At 38.6% G+C, this 20179-nt stretch overlaps 1 protein-coding gene across 1 annotated transcript in view; it reads left to right on the forward strand.

Annotated features, from left to right (window-relative positions):
- Positions 1 to 20179, forward strand: part of ITM2C (integral membrane protein 2C) — a 288035-nt gene that overhangs the window by 181618 nt on the left and 86238 nt on the right. The window contains exon 4 of the mRNA XM_085635007.1: positions 299 to 409. Coding sequence (XP_085491133.1) covers positions 299 to 409 — 111 coding nt within the window. The remainder of the gene's footprint in view (positions 1 to 298; positions 410 to 20179) is intronic.

Raw genomic sequence — 20179 nt, forward strand, 5'->3', positions numbered from 1 at the left:
TTAGCGTTGCACGTTATAAAACACATTACTGGGCAGAATTGCCTCAGGAATCTTCGAAAAAGAAATGAGAAACACATCGCCCTGTCTTTTGCACATATTTTCGTCAACGTGCCGAATTTTCCGTCTGCAAAAAATTATCAGAAATCAGAAAAACAAAGCAATTGAAAAGTAATTTAATCCGCAGCTTCCACCTGTTAACTTCTGAGTGATAGCTTGGCCAGTTAATTTATAGCATCATGTGCTTTCGCTTGTCCTTGGTCCATGTGCCAACTCATTTGTAGTTCTGCTTTCTTTGCAGAGGCTGACAGCCTACCATGACATCTCTTTGGATAAATGTTATGTGATTGAGCTGAACGCTTCTATTGTGATGTTGCCACGAAATTTCTGGGAGTTACTGGTCCATATGAAGGTAAGTGTTATGGCTCATCTTTGTTTTAATGTGGAGGATAAAATGGCAACTCAGAAGTATTTTATTATACAGTTAATTAAAACCGTAACGTACAAACTTCATAGTAATACTTAATAAAATTGCAAAGATTATTTTTTTTTACATATTTATAAAATCTGGCAATACGAAAAATGTAGATTCAAAAAGCAGCATTTCAAGTTGATGGCAATATACCCCAATTAGCCGATTAGTCCAAAAGGGGGTGGGGGGGAGGGTACATAGTATGAGAGACAATAACAAAATGTCACAATGCTTGTTACTGAGAGTTAACTTTCATTAACGTTCGTTTGTGCTTGTCTTCTCTTAGTGCTGGGCATTATGCAGTGCAGTTAAAATAATGTTAACAAATTTCCCAGCCCTTGCAAGAACTTGGGCTGAATTATTACTGAAGCACAAATCAGATGCTTCCCTGCAATGTCTCAGTAGATTTTCCCTATAGACTGGGACCTGTAGACGACGACGTTCGTTGGCAAGATGGGGGCAACAACATAGCAGATGTAACCAGGACTCATGTGGATAATTGCAGAGCGTAAAATGGCAACTGTCAAAAGCAAAAAGAATGTGAATATAAGTTATCAGCTACGACGCCGGCATGCACATACTACTCTGTGCAATTTAAAAATGTAGTGATTCTTTGCTTCTGGTTCTCGTCCTATGTTGATTTCCAATACATCGTTGTCATTGGTGCATTATTATCATTAGCATATCATCATTGTCATGGTACATTATTACCATTGGTACATCATCACTGTCATTGGTCCGTTATTATGGCTTGTCATGTACCACTATTATAAGTTATCGGAGTCAAGTTGTGACGTCACAATGCCTGCTGGCAGCAGCCAAGGTGAGAGATAGGTCAGGCCACAGAGCGTATCTGAATCAGCTGTTTAAAGCAACTAAAAGGAACGTTGCTTTTCTTTTTTCTGCTCTATTTTTTAGCTTTCAATGACAATCAGAGAGAACATGATTATTTTTTGCACGCCTAATATAGTTAAAGAAAAGCTGGAATCATTCTGCAAGTTTCAACACATTCTGAGTTAGTGCAGCTTTTAAAAAAAGTATATATTTTATTTTATAACTGACATGTATTTAACTGTTTGAAATATATGTTTGCAACAAATAAGTAACAGAATTTTGATATGTTTAATTTTGCACTAGTAGTATGATTTTTATTATTCATGTTTGCAAACATGATCGCTCTTTCAAGCGAAAGAGCTTTGCACCACGGTGTAAAGTGATTTGTGGGAAAGGTGATGGTGTGGCTGTAGGAATTAGGATCTGCTTTTTATGGTTACCCCCACTTTTTGCTTGATGTGATGCTGTTTTTTACTAGTCTGACTGGGAATCTGCTAATCAGGACCCCAGTCTATCTGCTTTCTCCCTAAACTGTTGTGTTCAGTACCTAGGTGCATCCCAGATTGGATACTGTGGTACCCTTGTCTGTCCCTAGTTTTTGGTGCCATGTGCCCAGGGCATAGGTACCCCAGAGGTCTCCCATGGGCTGCAGCATGTATTATGCCACCCATGAGAGACCATTCAAAATGGAACTACAGGCCTGCCATTGCAGCCTGTATAAGTTGGTGCATGCACCTGTTATGAAAGATATAGGTTTACTATATCTAAGGGTCACTTCACTTAAAACCTATAAGTCACCCCTTTAGCAGGCCTTTACAATTCTGAGGGCAGGGTGCTTGGTTCTAAGTGAGAGTGTGCCGCTGCATGAGCAGGACACCCCTGCAGCCTACAGGGTCCATTCTCCCGGGTTGTCAGTTAAGCAGCCATATGCTATATAGAGGCGCATTGCGTGACCGCACGATGACCATCTTGAAAACGGCTGCAACGAATCCTATCATGTTTGATATCAAACAAGTTGGAATCATACCCCCACACTGTAAACGGTGTGGGAGGTATGATTCCAAGCAATGGAAGAGCCCTCCGTTAGGCTCTCAGTGTTCCCGGTACCAGCCTTCTAGTCCCGGACAGCACAAAATGGTTGCTGCTGACCAGAGACACATTTTTGCCTTCCTGCTGCTGAGCCAAGCCCAAGCAGGGGAAGGCAAAACAATAGGCATCCTGTCGCAGGGAGGTGTGACCACCTCCCAGACAGTATTTAATGGATTAGGGCTGGAGTGCACTTGCCAGTGTCTGAAAGTCTGCATGAGGGGCACATTTGGTGTCTCTGTGGATAGTCCAGTTCAAACCAGTCCTGGGAGCCGTGGGCTTTCGCTCTGGCCCGCAACTGGACAAAGGACATGGGAGAAAGCTACCCCCTGTCCAGAACCTCCCATGGGAGTGTTCCCTGAATACTCCCAACCCTCTCTTTAGGGTACTTAAGGGATTACCTGGGTGTAGGTCCCTAGATTCGTCGTGGGATAAGATTCAGAACTGAAACCACAGCACTTCTACTGTCTAGGCACTCTAGACTTCGCTGGACATCGTTTGGGCCTGACTTCATCTCCCTTCCAGTCTGCTGCATTGCCTGTGCATGTTCATCATACAGAAACCTTCCAAGGCCTGTGAAGCATCAAGTACAACCGAAGTAATCTCCCTTGGAAAGAAGAAGTCACTCTCCTGCATTCCATGGGCTTTGCAACACTGGTGGTGGTTTTCCTCAACTCTCGAGGCCTGCTCTACACTCTTATCAAGTTTGAGGCCAGGAGTCCTTGTGGGGGTTGCAATAACTCAACCCCTGGGGTACGGCATTTCGTTTGCAGTTGCAAAGGCTTGTTGACATCTTTGCAAGAAGATCTACGGGCTCCAAGTAGCCCCCACCTCAAAGAATTCCAGTGACCAGAATATTCTGCCACACCGCATCGTGGGCATCGTGGCCTGCATCTTTTGTTGAGCTGCTTGAGGTCCTCTTGCGACTACTGTGCCATTGGCCTGTGGGCCCATTTGAGGGTCACCTTTCTTTTTCCTTGGGCTTCCCTGATTGCTCAGGGCCTGCCCTGACTCCCCGGCTTGTGGTGAGTCCCCTGGACCTTGCTGGTCCCAACTGAGTACCGTCTTGACCTCTTGCATGGGTTGCCTTTGCCAAGGCTTGTTGGTGCTCCCGCCGGACACCGACCTCTCAGCACTTGACATTCTTCGTGGGACAGCTCGTATACGGGTCCTGGTTGTCCTCAGCATCTCCTGGTCCTCACAGCTGCAGAGTCAAGGTCACGTCATCTTTCCTGAAGCCCCCGACATCGGAGGACATTCGTCTTCCAGGGCTCCTGGTCACTCCCGAGTGATATAGACTCTGTCCCCTCTGCTTTCAGGTACACCTATTCAAGAATCCACGTTTGGATTCCTCCGAACACTTTCTCCTCTTCAAGCAGTGGCACGTTACAGAAGTCCTCCATTGGGTTTGACGGCGGTTTCCTACGCCACTTCACACCTATGCACCCGGCTTCCCTGGGATAGGCAACTTGGTTACCATAGTATTCATGGGTGGGGTGACTCTCCATCCTTCTGTCTTCTACAGGTTTTATTCAGGGTCCACTGGGAAGGGTCCCTAATCTTTAAAATTCCAACCGCGACTTACACATAGACTTGCACGGAGCACACAATCATGTTCTCCCACTGCACACGCTCTCTGTGTAGTCCCTATCTACTTACCTTGGGCGTTTCTGAGGGTCCCCAGCAATTCTACGTCCTCTCAACATTGTCTTGACTCAAGTCGTGGTTCTTATACCACTTTCTTAGCATATGGTTTGTTCCCCCCCGGGGCCCACTGTGTATTAGTGCTATTTACTGTGATTTCTTTGCTAAAGTATTGTGTGCTTTGTGACTATATCCGTGTAGGATATCCTGTAACATACTAGAGAGTGTTATATATTAAATACATGTTTTTATAGATACTTTTTATGGTTCTTTTTCATTTAATCTATACTATAAGATTTTATTCTGGTAAAGCAAGCTGCTTTACACTCCTTCAAGACCAAGCCTGAACGCTGCTCTCCACAGCTACCACTTGGATAGCTTTCTAAGGTTGTCTGAAACCTCCTAAATCACCATAAGGGTTGTCTGGACTGGTGCAAGGTGCCTACATTAGTGGACATCATATACCAGGCCAGCTTCTCACAGTGGCCATGTATTATATGGGATAAGGTAACCCCAGGCGTAAACGATAAGGATAATGATCGTCACCTCGGAGTTCCATAACCTTATAAAGGAACTCCGCCTTTGGCCTCGTTCCTCTATATGCTTATGGAACTCCTCAGTATATATATATATATATATATATTATCTACTGGCGGTCGCCAGTAGATAGTTATAGTTAGGACCGAGTTTCCATAGGAAATCTCAAAATTCTATTTTGAATAACTTTGGCGCCGATTGACGAATCCTCGCGAAATTTTCAAAACTAATGGGGCACTCCACTCCGCTGGGTGCGCGCACCTTGCCGTGCGCGAGTGCAATTCTGATTGGTTGTTAGATCTTAGTAAACATTCGAATCGGTCGAAACCAGGAAGTGTCGGCCGCCATTTTGTCTCTCGCACTCTGAGGGGGTGAAAAACAAATGTGGAGAACGTGAAAAGGGGGCAGGGTGAACAGTTCCTGACCCCCTAGCCATGTTCAGGGGGTCCCAGAAGGACCCCCAAGGGCCCAAAATTTTTTTATTTCGAAAAATCGGCGAGTGCGACCGCAATCCTCTGCTGATTACGTCAGATATTACATCAATGATGACATATGTGTCTTTCTGAAAAAAAAAATATGTAATATATGTATAGCTAAAGATGAATGGAAGAAGACATGGGTAAATAAGTGTCTAAATACAGTGATGTAATATCTGATGTCATCAGCAGAGGATTGCGGTCGCGTGAGTTATAGTTGCCTGCACTAACTATAACAGGGGAATTTCATTGGTTTTTTACGAGGGAAATGCCCAGCTAACTATAACATGTGTGAAACCTATGGTTTTTTCAGTGAATTTGCAAGGTTTTTTAAATGCTAATTCCTAACTATAACGTGTGTGAAACCTATGGTTTTTTCAGTGAATATATATATATATATATATATATTCAATGAAAAAACTAAAGGTTTCACACATGTTATAGTTAGCTGGACATTTCACTCGTAAAAAACCAATGAAATTCCCCTGTTATAGTTAGTTCAGCTAACTATAACTCGCGCGCCCGCAATGCACTACTGATGACGTCACATATTACATCACTCATGACATGGTCAGTGACATCACTCATGACATCACTGATGACATCTCAAATGACATCACTGATGACATCATACAGTGAATGTGTGTTTTTCTGAAAATTAAATATGTTTTATATATGTATATCTCAAGGTCGATGGAAGAATAAATGAGTATATAAGTGTCTAAATTGATGATTTGTTTCTGAAAAATTGATTGTATAACTGACTGATTAAGTGTATCTTTTTGAATACATGGCTTAGTGAGTAATGTTTAAATGTGTAAATACCTGTATCAGTCTCTCACTTTGTATATAAGTGGCTGCATGGGTTGGTGAGTAGCTACATGAGTGTCTATATAGGTTAATAGTTGGTTTTTTGAGTATCAGTATGAGTGTCTGAGTGTCTTCATGGTGCGGTGGGGGGTATTACGTAGTGCATAGATGCATGAATGAGTGACTCACTGTTTGTATGTGTTGAAGACAGCATGTGTGCAGGACTGTATGGGTGGATGAGTGTGTGCATGGGTGTGTTAGTGAGTGAATGACTGTCTCAATAGTGTCTTCATAAGTAACTACATATGTTTTAAACTAGTATATGTGAGTATTGGTGTTTATAAGTGAGTATATGTGAGAGTGAGAGATTGGAAGAGTTCCTGTATGAATAAGTATGTGTTTCTATAAGTGATTGTTTAAAAGACTAAGTATGTGTAAGTTTCTGTAAAAGTAAGTGTGGTGGTGTGTGTATAACTGTATATGCAAGTAAATGGATGTTTGATTCTTTATTAGCATGAGTGACTATGTGTGAGTAACTCTATGGATGAGTGGCATTGTGTTACAGGATGTTTAGGTGTATGAGTACATATGATGTGTGAGTACATGTATGAGTGACTGTATAGGATTGTTGGTGGATGAGTGGATGTGTATGTGGATCTTAGAATTACTGAATAGGTTGTTGTAACTGTTATTGGTATGTCCATTTTTTTGAAAATTTTAGTCTCTATTTTTGAATGTTTGTATCAAACGTTATATTAGGGTGAGAGGAGGTCTACCACTCTGTCACAAGGATAATGTCATCAGTGATGTCATTTGAGATGTCATCAGTGATGTCATGAGTGATGTCACTGACCATGTCATGAGTGATGTAATATGTGACGTCATCAGTAGTGCATTGCGGGCGCGCGAGTTATAGTTAGCTGAACTAACTATAACGGGGGAATTTCATTGGTTTTTTACGAGTGAAATGTCCAGCTAACTATAACATGTGTGAAACCTTTGGTTTTTTCATTGAATTTCTAAGGTTTTTTAAATGCTAATTCCTAACTATAACGTGTGTGAAACCCATGGTTTTTTCAGTGAATTTCAAAGGTTTTTTAAATGCTAATTCCTAACTATAACGTGTGTGAAACCCATGGTTTTTTCAGTGAATTTGCAAGGTTTTTTAAATGCTAATTTTTTTTTTTGTCTTCTTTTTTTTTTTACATATTTTTATTTTAATTTTCTATCCTTTTTTAAAGACTATGGTTAAATTTTTAAAATTCTACAATATGTTTTTTTTAACATTTTTGATAAAATAAACAGGTAAAATTTATTAGCAATAAATTTTTTCCTTTTTTTTAAATTTTTTTTTAGTGTGCGTACGGTAAGCTTACGGTAAGCGTACGGTTTACGCAATGTCCGTAATTTATCTACGCTGTTTGCGTATAGTTACGCAATTTGCGTAGCCGTGTGTACTCCGCGTGGGGCGCGTACGCGTGTACGCTACACGCGCACGTTACGCGGAAGTGTCGGGGAGTGACTGTTATGCGCATGCGCGAGAGCGCGTGTCTTTTTTACGCGCATGCGTACTTTTGCCGTAAGCGTACGGTAGGTCATGTGATCATGAAACACAACTTTTGATTGGTTGAAACTACTTTCAGTTCTAGAACTCTCCTACACCACACCCATTCCCCTCATTTCTGCTTGTGATCCCTTAGGAGAAGGAGCTGGGTTGTCTTTGTGATACGATGGCAGAACAGCAGAGCTCTTCTGAGAGTGAGGCTAGCAGCACTACCTTGAGGCAGAGAGCGAGGAAACAAAAGACCTCTTACGTATGGGAGTATTTTACTTTTCCAGAAGGCCAGCAAAAGGTAAATGCACCCTTAGTGACTTGCAAGCTGTGTAAGCGTGTACTTTCAAGAGGTAATCCTGACAGGAAGTATTCCTTTGGGAATCACACCATGATGAGACACCTTAAGGATGTACACAGAAGGACACATGCTCGACTTACTGAAGGTAACCCTTCAGTAAATCAACCAAGCACATCCACAGCAGCTCAGCCTGGACCATCATCTGCAGGGCCGAGTCCTTCTTCTGCAGGTCAGGTGAGCCCTTCATCTGTGGGGGGAGCATCTCCTTTTTCTGGTCCTCTGGAAATTAACCCTCGGTTTGCGAGGGTTGAAGTACGGTGCGCCACTTGTCACGATCTAATTACTTATAGGGAGACCAGTATTTCCCTAGTGAACAGTAAAATAGATCAGCACACTTGTCGTACCGTCTAATATTCCCAATCTTTCTTTCCTCTGTCCCTGCATGAACACAACGGCTCTTTTAAGAGCCAACCTTACCTTTCATCTATTTTTTATATATTTTTTAAAAAACTTTTTTTTTTTTTTTTTACCGAACGCGTACGGTACGCGTAATTTTTTTTTTTTTTTTTTAAAAACACTAAAAATCAATTATCACATTACAAGGTCCTTGAGAGACTACAATTAAAAACTGAAAATGTGATTGTAGAGAAGTGGAAAAAAGGGACCATGACATTATTGACTTACCATACCCACTCAAAAAAAGATTTATTCATTTAATTTTTTTTTAAATTGCTTTAAAAATGGTTCTAGTTTTCGAAAATTTTCTATCTCAATCTGAAAAAAAAGAAAAAAGTATTAATATTTAATAAAACATTTAATAATACAGTACACATATTTACATATTTTTCAAAAAATATTTTTGCCTTTTTTTTGCTGTTTTCAGAAAATATTGCATTTCACTATAAATTGTGAAAGCAATTGCATTCATCATTTAACAGCAGGCAAAAAAAAAATTAACAATCTCAAAGATTGTTTTTAAAAAAGCCCACAATCTCTTTTTGCATAAACATAACTTTATAGAAATGCATAATATTCTTAAAAAATATCATCTAATATCAATACTTATTTCTTTAAAATACCGTCTGATATTTTTGTTTCAGAAGTATAATCACAATAATATATGTCAAATAACTCCACAATACATCTGGTTCCATTTCCTTTAGGCCAAATAGTAATTTTAAAATTCTTTTTTTGTTTAATTTCCAATGGTAATCCAATAAAAAACAAAAGTTTAAATTGTACAGATGTCACCGATTCTCTGTAACATTTTGGTTTCCGAAAGATTAATTAATAATTAAATAAGTCCACAATAGAATTGTTTACTTTTCCGCATGGCCAAATAGTAATTTTAAAAATCTTTTTTGAAAAAATTTCCAATGGCAATCCAATAACATTCCAAAATTTAAATTGTGCAGATGTTACCGATTTTTTCTAAATTTTTGGTTTTCCAAAGTTTCCTTAAAAAATGGAAAAATTCCACATTACAATTGGTTACCTTTCCATTAGGCCAAATGATAATTTGTTAAATCTTTTTATTTGTAAATTCCAAATGGTAATCCAATAAAATGGTAAAATTGTTTTGTCCAGATGTTGCCAAATCTCTCTAAAATTTAGGTTTCAGGAAGATTAGATAGGAATTTGCTAAATCAAAAGGCAAACGTTGCTTAAAAATCAATTGGGAATCATTACACAGTGTCCAGCCTTTTTCACATTTAAGATAAACTGTGTAATGACCAGAAGTTACAGTAGGTCCATCATGGAAAATTATTGCAACTGTTACAAAAGTTTTTCCTGAAATTGATAATTGCTGTCCTGTAAACTTCTTTATTAAAGTATCCAATTTTGAACCATCAGCTCTACATCGTTGCATCATTAAAATTACATACTGTCTGTATTCCTTTAAAATTAATGTTGAAAACATGTCAGATTTACACTCACCGCATTGCATGCTATGATTAGCATCTTTAACTAATTTAGCAAAAGTGACTGTTTTACTCTCTGGCAATGTTAAATAAATAAACCTTTCAGAATCAACATTAGAGCCACATATATTATAACAGTTTTCACAACTATGTTCCCATTTATAAGAGAGACCAAATACATTTTCAATGGGAACCCCTTCTTCTTCCAGTACCTGAAGAAAATAAATCAAGAATTCCTGTGCGTCTTGCTGTACATTTTGAGAAAACTGTGTTCGTCCTGAACATCCATCTAAAACTTTTCTAATTTCAGTAGCACTTTCTATTTGAGTTTTATCATTACTCAGCTTTTCAAAAAGGAGACTCAGCACAGAACAGAATCTTTTTCCCTGATTTACTATTATCTGCTCTTGCAAACTTTCCAGATAAAATGCAACATTCAGCACTACATTAGCGTAGCAGTTGACACCAGAGCTATTTTCAAAATAACATCCTACAACCTGTTCTTCATTTTCCTTATTCTTTTTGCTTGCAATTACATCACTCCTCTTTTTTTTCCTCCTCTCTACATCTTCATTACAGATATTCTCATTTCTCCTTTTACGAGAAACTACACGTTTCTCCAACACAGGATACTGACCTAAATGAGGAGCATAGCTTCTTCTTAATCTATTATACTCCTTTACACAATTTGTATCAGCACTAACTTTTGAATCATCAAAGTCTATCATGAATAAACCTGATAATGTTTTCACTTGTGACAAAGCAACATATGCCATACCTTCTTTGAACACAGTTGAACCAATGTTCACAAATGCACAATCTACAGTCAATCCTTGAGACTTGTGAATAGTTACAGCATATGCTAGCGAAAACGGAAACTGCTTCCTACGTACATATAAGTCTTTCACAAGCATGAAACGAACTGAACAACGACAAATGTCTTTAACTTCTTCTATCTGATCAAATTTTATTTTTAAACATTCAATTCCATCTTTTTTCTGATAATTAATAAAACCCACAATTCTTCCCATAGCTCCATTAACTAAACCTTTTTCAACATCCAAATTTCTCCTTAAAAATACTCTACAGTTCATGCAAACATATAGATTTTTTTCTAATCCAGCTGTTTTGGAAATGTTCTTCTCTAGTGAATCCAATTTATTTTTCAGTGTGCCTGTTAATGTGACAGTAATTCTTCCATCCTCAATTTTGTCCACTGCTTCCAATTTCCTGATATCTTCCTTTTCCAATTTCAAAAGCTCCTCATTGAATATTGAGCATTCACGTAGAGTTGGCATTAAGCAGATGACACTTTTGTTTTCTGCAATGTTCTTGTATATCTTCTCTGCAACAATTTCTTCCTTTGGAAATAAATTATGTAGCAGCCGACTCTGTAATGCTTTTTTGCCAGCTTCTGTGAGTAGTCCAATCCTGATATCTTTCAGAATACTTCCATATTCTTCATCGTTTGCTTGCCTCATATTAGTTGTAAGTTCCTTGTACTCAAAGAAGGACCAAATATTTGTATTACCGATGCTTCCCAATGACTTCTTCGTGTCTTCATGTGTCACAGTATTAAACACCGGTTGTCCTTTAACTGGAGTAAGTTGCAAAAGATCTCCAAAAACTATGACGTGTTTTCCTCCAAATAACACGTCATAGTCTGTCTTCAGAATTTGCTGCATTCTTAAATGCACAAAGGCAAGCATTAAGTTTGATACCATGCTCACCTCATCAATAATGAGAACTTGCATCTTCTTCAATACTCTTGAAACTTCCAAGCATGCTTCTCCAGTTAGCTTGTTGTATTGTATTTTGTTCTCATGCTCCACTGGTAACATTAGCAAACGATGTAAAGTGATTCCTTTTATGTTATATGCTGCTAACCCAGTTGGAGCAGTAACCACACAAGACAAAGTAGAATCCGTTTTTTGCTGTAGGTAGCTTCTGATGACTTTTATTAGGAAACTTTTTCCAGTTCCAGCTTGTCCGCTTACATACATCCTGATTGGATGAAATGATGTGCATGAGCACTCTTTTTTTTCATGTAGAAATCCGTGATCAATTTTTTTTCTGATCTCTTCATAAATTTGTTGCTGCTCTTCGTTCAGTTGTCTTTCCAAATTTTGTAAGTCTATAAATTCTCCTTGAGCTTGATTCATAGCCGTTTCCACTTCATTCATGGCTATTGATGCTTCATTTTCAACGATTGGTTGTCCTAGGGGATCTTGACTGAGTGTTCCTGAACTTTGGCTGTCCTGAGAACTGTCTCTAGCTATTTCTGCTGCAATTGTAGTTTCCTGTTCAATTTCTTCATTTAACATTTGCAGATAAGTTGTGAATGTATTGCATTGTATGCTGTCTTTGCAAGCATTAAAAGAATCTTCATAGCTTTGAAATTCTCCCAGTAGTTCATCCTCTGTACGCCATGGTTTAAACAGCTGTAAAAGAGCCAAGTAGTAAAATTCCTTTTTATCAGTAGTGTCGCAACTCAGCTTCCGGTGATTTATCAAACTTCCTTTTGTTTGCTTCACCAAACATCCTTCCTCACCAATGACTTTATATTTTCCATTGTTGATGTCTTCTGCGGCTTTCCGTGAATAAATGTAGTTCTGCAGCACTTCATAGAGACACATGTTCTCCAGATGATGACTTCTCTTGGGATAATATGTGTCCAACATGTTTGATTTCAAAATATCTGTACTTTCTGGGTCATTCTCGGCCAAATATTCAATTTCTCCAACAGATTTCAGTACCCGATTTCTCATTGCTGCAAGGCCTAAACTTGCCCAAATTATTCTTCTTGATTTCGAGTAGAGACTTGCAGAAGATAACCTATCTGAACATTCGTAGGATCCAATTTCTCGATGCGATAACATCTTCAAACTGAAACTGTACAGCTTCTTACTGACAGTTTTCTCGTGAGAAATCTCTTCCCACATTTCCTTCAATTCTGTTTTTTCTGATTTCGTAATGTAAGACGTTACATATCGAGCAACAGCAATGGAATTGTCAGCTACATACTGTATATCCATGTTAGCGTTCCACATGCATAAAATCACTGGGTTGTAGTCATTTATATTTTTTGATTCTTCTTTTCTTTTAAGGTTGTAGGTATTCTTAGGTGATTTTCTTGTGATAGTATGTCTCACAGATGACATAAAACTGTTAACTCTTCCATTTGAAAGAACAGGTCTAGGAAATCCAAATCGACATTTAGTGTAGTATTTATCTTTGCTCTTGTATTTCCGTCGACAGTATTTTCCACACCGATGACTTTGGAAACGTAAAACTTGCTCCTTTAACTTTTTCTCTTCTGTGCTTTTTGGTATAGCACATGTTGCATATTCTTCAATGTAAGATAACACTGCTTCATCAGTATCTGTTCCAAACTTTGGGGCATCCTTGATCCACAACAGCATATGAATATGAGGAGCACCTCTTGCCTGGTACTCTTTTCTCCAAAAGAAATCCACTACTTCTCCTAGAGGTGGATTTTTTTTATTGCAGATGAAGGACATCATAGCCTCAAATCTATGATTGAAATATCTGCAAACATTAACCGGATCCAATGAGCACAGTTCTCCTGCTGTCTTGTATTCGATGTTTTTAATGTTTGAATTTGCCTCTCGTAGAAAATCCAGTAAATCATCCCAAGCGTACTCCGCACAGCTTAGGGTAACGAACCATGTTGGTGTTCCTAAATTCCGTAACATGCATTTTAATTCACCATGGCGTCGGTACCAATATTCATTTGTCCCACGCTGACAAGCCATCAGATTGATCAGTTGTGTTTCCAAATGATCATCTCGGTGCTGCACTTTCTCCATAAAATCCTTAGCAGACACATTTTGCAAATGTACTCCACTTTTTAAAATGTGATTTACTGCATAAGACAATGCAGACAAGTCGCTTTCAAATAAAAGATGGAACAAATAAGGAATACTTTGTCGAAATCTGGGATCTTCAGCATATAGTCTTGTAGTCCGATACTCAGAAGCTGGAATCTGTTCCGGACGTTCATCGTATCGTCCTCCTTTTCCTTTAGGAAACAGCTGGGGAAAACATCGAGCTTCCAAGCTCTCCTCCCATACACTCACGGGAGTTCCTTTTGCTTTCTTCATCTGAAATAGATCAATATTGTCTCCCATAACTTCTTTTGAATGACGAGGATGTATGCTAAAATGTTCATAAATTTCTTCTTCCTTTGACTTGTCCACTTTTTCAATTTGTCCAGTTGGTGTTTCTGTGTCTTCTTGTAAATCTTCTTCTTCTTCTTCTTCTATATAAATTGATTCATACCATTTGTTATTCCTTTTCAAATACAAATTTGCTCTTTGTACTTTCCGTACATCTACCAGCTCCTGCCAAATCTTCTTATTCTTTGTAGGTACACCATTAACCAGAATAATTAATGGTTCAGTTTCCAAAGTATCCGCATCAATAGTTTCCATATTTTTTTTCAAATCCAAGGGCAAATACACCACTCTACCTTTTAAACCTCTCAGTAAATCTGAAGGAGGTAATTTACCAGTTTTGGGCTCCATACGTACTATGGTCTGGAACGGATGAACACATTGAATGAGTATAGACTCATATGTATTTAATTCAGAAAGTTCAGCAGGAATAGCATCCAATTCTAAATTATTATGTACAGCTCTGGTCGGCATTCTATTTTCCTCTAACTTGTTGTAACAGTATTTACAAATACGCTGAACTTCACACAATTCAAAACACTTTTCAAGAAATATATATGTGGCAAAATCCTTCCACTTATAATTATCTTCATTTTCACTCTTTCTGTAGAGATCAACATACCTGGTTTGTTTTCTATAATGAGTTCTGCGGCAACAAATACAAGTAACATTTGGTCTTTCATTAGAGATTATTGCAAATTTTGTTATGTGATCATTAAATGTCTTACTTACAGAGGGTTCTACATTCTCTTCCACTTCTTCCTCATTTACTGTGTCCTTCTCTGCACTGTTTTGTTCAGGACCAAAGTAACAAAACTGAATCTTTTCAACAACCTTCTCTACATCTGATACCGTTCCACGGAACAGAGCCCTATTCAATTCATCTAACTTTATTGCTGGACTTTTAGCAAAATACAACCGTCTCACAAACTTTCTCATTTCAGTATGATGAACAGCCAGCATCCTAAAATGATGGAAAACACTATTACACACTTTTCTAGATAGACAAGCCAGAGAATGACCCTGCAAACCAGTATTCTCTCTCACTCTGCATGGATCCAAACTTTGAAGCACCTTAATCTTCTGTTTTACACTTTTTTTGCTATATTCTCTTAGAAACTCACGAAATTTATCAATAGATTCCTGACGCACAGTGCAAATACTACTACAATTCCAAGTGTACACTGGGGCTTTAGGACGTCTCCCCATAGCCTCATCCGCCATCACTTGTACCTCATCTCTTGGAACCATTATCTCCTTCTCCATTATGCAACCATTTTTCACTTCATAAGCACGGCCTCTGGTGTCAACTGCATGCAGCAAACTTTTACTTTTAAAATAACTCTCTTCATTAAAAAAAGGTTCACTACTTGAACTATGCATCCATTTTCCTAAAAACACTTTACAAAAGTTTGTTCTGTTCACTACTCTTTTCCTTTTGCTATGTGATTTCAGTACATTAACCATTTTGTCTAATGTACGCATCCTATTCAAAATTAAAATGAATAGTTTCCTTTTTAATTCTAATGCCTTTGCTGCAATGGCTTCAATTTCTTTTTTTCTCTTATAAAACTTAGCCTTTTGCTTATATTTCTTCACATCCTTTATCAAATTGGACATAACTCTTCTCTGAAACATTTTTCTACGTATCTCTTTAAACGCTGTTTTTCTGTTTAAGTTTATCTTTTTAGTTGCAGAAGGTATATTTGCATTAACTAAATTCTCAATTTTTTCCTGTGCTTTTCGATTGAAATCATTCTTTCCAGTACAGACATTTTGTACATTTTTCCTTTTTTTGAATATGTTCTTTAGAAAATTTTTTGTCTGCTTACCAGAAGATTTTTTCTTCTTCCCAACATGAGCATCTTCAACTAACTTAGGTCCTCCAGTTGTCTTCAAATATAGGTTGTGGTCTTTTTTTACTCTGGATTTTGTAGGCATCTTAAATTTTGTTCACTGCTCTTCAGCAATACCTGAAAAAAACTAAAAAAAAAATCCTTTATTTTAATTAAATATATTACAACATTTGTTTTCACATTAGTCACAAAACGAAATTTCTTTGCCAATTTGAAAGCACACTTACTGCTCCAGCCTTAGTGATGCTGAATGTATTTGCATTACTGACTGAAACCTCAAACCCCACTCGCTTGTGAATACTGTGCATGATTCCACATGGTAAGCAGCTGGGTGTGTGCTAAGAGTCTGCTTCTGCACCAAAAAACTGGCTCCCCCTTTCCTTCTAATGCAACTGTGAAATCACCAGAGCAATACGCAATAAATCTCTGCCTGTAATTCCTATTTGCACACAGAGTCATGTTTTCACATTAGTCACAAAACGAAATTTCTTTGCCAATTTGAAAGCACACTTACTGCTCCTTTTTTTGGCAAGTGATAAACACTTTTACAGACTGACACATTATGAATCCACTTTTCAGATTTTTTAAAAAGCACATGTCCAAACTGCTTTTTCAGACCAGCACCATTTGTAACCTGGGTGACTGCCTACACTCCAGCAAGGGCAAACAGCCTTAGTGATGCTGAATGTATTTGCATTACTGACTGAAACCTCAAACCCCACTCGCTTGTGAATACTGTCCATGATTCCACATGGTAAGCAGCTGGGTGTGTGCTAAGAGTCTGCTTCTGCACCAAAAAATGGCTCCCCCTTTCCATCTAAAGCAACTGTGAAATCACTAGAGCAATACGCAATAAATATCTGCCTGTAATTCCTATTTGCACACAGAGTCATGTTTTCACATTAGACCCTTAAACGAAATTTCTTTGCCAATTTGAAAGCACACTTACTGCTCTTTTTTTTGGCAAGTGATAAACACTTTTACAGACTGACACATTATGAATCCACTTTTCAGATTTTTTAAAAAGCACATGTCCAAACTGCTTTTTCAGACCAGCACCATTTGTAACCTGGGTGACTGCCTACACTCCAGCAAGGGCAAACAGCCTTAGTGATGCTGAATGTATTTGCATTACTGACTGAAACCTCAAACCCCACTCGCTTGTGAATACTGTGCATGATTCCACATAGTAAGCAGCTGGGTGTGTGCTAAGAGTCTGCTTCTGCACCAAAAAACTGGCTCCCCCTTTCCTTCTAATGCAACTGTGAAATCACCAGAGCAATACGCAATAAATCTCTGCCTGTAATTCCTATTTGCACACAGAGTCATGTTTTCACATTAGTCACAAAACGAAATTTCTTTGCCAATTTGAAAGCACACTTACTGCTCTTTTTTTTGGCAAGTGATAAACACTTTTACAGACTGACACATTATGAATCCACTTTTCAGATTTTTTAAAAAGCACATGTCCAAACTGCTTTTTCAGACCAGCACCATTTGTAACCTGGGTGACTGCCTACACTCCAGCAAGGGCAAACAGCCTTAGTGATGCTGAATGTATTTGCATTACTGACTGAAACCTCAAACCCCACTCGCTTGTGAATACTGTCCATGATTCCACATGGTAAGCAACTGGGTATGTGCTAAGAGTCTGCTTCTGCACCAAAAAATGGCTCCCCCTTTCCATCTAATGCAACTGTGAAATCACCAGAGCAATACGCAATAAATCTCTGCCTGTAATTCCTCTTTGCACACAGAGTCATGTTTTCACATTAGTCACAAAACGAAATTTCTTTGCCAATTTGAAAGCACACTTACTGCTCTTTTTTTTGGCAAGTGATAAACACTTTTACAGACTGACACATTATGAATCCACTTTTCAGATTTTTTAAAAAGCACATGTCCAAACTGCTTTTTCAGACCAGCACCATTTGTAACCTGGGTGACTGCCTACACTCCAGCAAGGGCAAACAGCCTTAGTGATGCTGAATGTATTTGCATTACTGACTGAAACCTCAAACCCCACTCGCTTGTGAATACTGTGCATGATTCCACATAGTAAGCAGCTGGGTATGTGCTAAGAGTCTGCTTCTGCACCAAAAAACTGGCTCCCCCTTTCCTTCTAATGCAACTGTGAAATCACCAGAGCAATACGCAATAAATCTCTGCCTGTAATTCCTATTTGCACACAGAGTCATGTTTTCACATTAGTCACAAAACGAAATTTCTTTGCCAATTTGAAAGCACACTTACTGCTCTTTTTTTTGGCAAGTGATAAACACTTTTACAGACTGACACATTATGAATCCACTTTTCAGATTTTTTAAAAAGCACATGTCCAAACTGCTTTTTCAGACCAGCACCATTTGTAACCTGGGTGACTGCCTACACTCCAGCAAGGGCAACCAGCCTTAGTGATGCTGAATGTATTTGCATTACTGACTGAAACCTCAAACCCCACTCGCTTGTGAATACTGTGCATGATTCCACATGGTAAGCAGCTGGGTGTGTGCTAAGAGTCTGCTTCTGCACCAAAAAATGGCTCCCCCTTTCCATCTAATGCAACTGTGAAATCACCAGAGCAATACGCAATAAATCTCTGCCTGTAATTCCTATTTGCACACAGAGTCATGTTTTCACATTAGTCACAAAACGAAATTTCTTTGCCAATTTGAAAGCACACTTACTGCTCTTTTTTTTGGTAAGTGATAAACACTTTTACAGACTGACACATTATGAATCCACTTTTCAGATTTTTTAAAAAGCACATGTCCAAACTGCTTTTTCAGACCAGCACCATTTGTAACCTGGGTGACTGCCTACACTCCAGCAAGGGCAACCAGCCTTAGTGATGCTGAATGTATTTGCATTACTGACTGAAACCTCAAACCCCACTCGCTTGTGAATACTGTGCATAATTCCACATGGTAAGCAGCTGGGTGTGTGCTAAGAGTCTGCTTCTGCACCAAAAAATGGCTCCCCCTTTCCATCTAATGCAACTGTGAAATCACCAGAGCAATACGCAATAAATCTCTGCCTGTAATTCCTATTTGCACACAGAGTCATGTTTTCACATTAGTCACAAAACGAAATTTCTTTGCCAATTTGAAAGCACACTTACTGCTCTTTTTTTTGGCAAGTGATAAACACTTTTACAGACTGACACATTATGAATCCACTTTTCAGATTTTTTAAAAAGCACATGTCCAAACTGCTTTTTCAGACCAGCACCATTTGTAACCTGGGTGACTGCCTACACTCCAGCAAGGGCAACCAGCCTTAGTGATGCTGAATGTATTTGCATTACTGACTGAAACCTCAAACCCCACTCGCTTGTGAATACTGTGCATGATTCCACATAGCAAGCAGCTAGGTGTGTGCTAAGAGTCTGCTTCTGCACCAAAAAATGGCTCCCCCTTTCCATCTAATGCAACTGTGAAATCACCAGAGCAATACGCAATACATCTCTGCCTATAATTCCTCTTTGCACACAGAGTCATGTTTTCACATTAGTCACAAAACGAAATTTCTTTGCCAATTTGAAAGCACACTTACTGCTCTTTTTTTTGGCAAGTGATAAACACTTTTACAGACTGACACATTATGAATCCACTTTTCAGATTTTTTAAAAAGCACATGTCCAAACTGCTTTTTCAGACCAGCACCATTTGTAACCTGGGTGACTGCCTACACTCCAGCAAGGGCAACCAGCCTTAGTGATGCTGAATGTATTTGCATTACTGACTGAAACCTCAAACCCCACTCGCTTGTGAATACTGTGCATGATTCCACATAGTAAGCAGCTAGGTGTGTGCTAAGAGTCTGCTTCTGCACCAAAAAATGGCTCCCCCTTTCCATCTAATGCAACTGTGAAATCACCAGAGCAATACGCAATAAATCTCTGCCTATAATTCCTCTTTGCACACAGAGTCATGTTTTCACATTAGTCACAAAACGAAATTTCTTTGCCAATTTGAAAGCACACTTACTGCTCTTTTTTTTTGCAAGTGATAAACATTTTTACAGACTGACACATTATGAATCCACTTTTCAGATTTTTTAAAAAGCACATGTCCAAACTGCTTTTTCAGACCAGCACCATTTGTAACCTGGGTGACTGCCTACACTCCAGCAAGGGCAACCAGCCTTAGTGATGCTGAATGTATTTGCATTACTGAGTCCAACCTCAAACCCTTAAACTATTCTTTTTTTATACCAGTACATCTTAATTTATTGTGAAAACATAGTCCATATTATTTTACTTGTTCCTCACATTTAAATTTCTCCCAAAACAGAAAATAATAAACACAACTTCAACAAAAAGAATTGCATTTCTATTATTCATTTCTTAATTTACCATATACATCCCCTCTCAAACTCTAAACTCACCTTTAAAATTAGTTAGTTGTGAAAGAAATGTGGCACTCAAACAGCAGATTATCAGAGCCAGGATCTCTGTTCTTTACACCTCTCTCCTCTCAGCAGAACCAGATAAT

Source organism: Triturus cristatus, chromosome 11 (assembly GCF_964204655.1).
Source record: "Triturus cristatus chromosome 11, aTriCri1.1, whole genome shotgun sequence".
NCBI classification, from domain to species: Eukaryota; Metazoa; Chordata; class Amphibia; order Caudata; family Salamandridae; genus Triturus; species Triturus cristatus.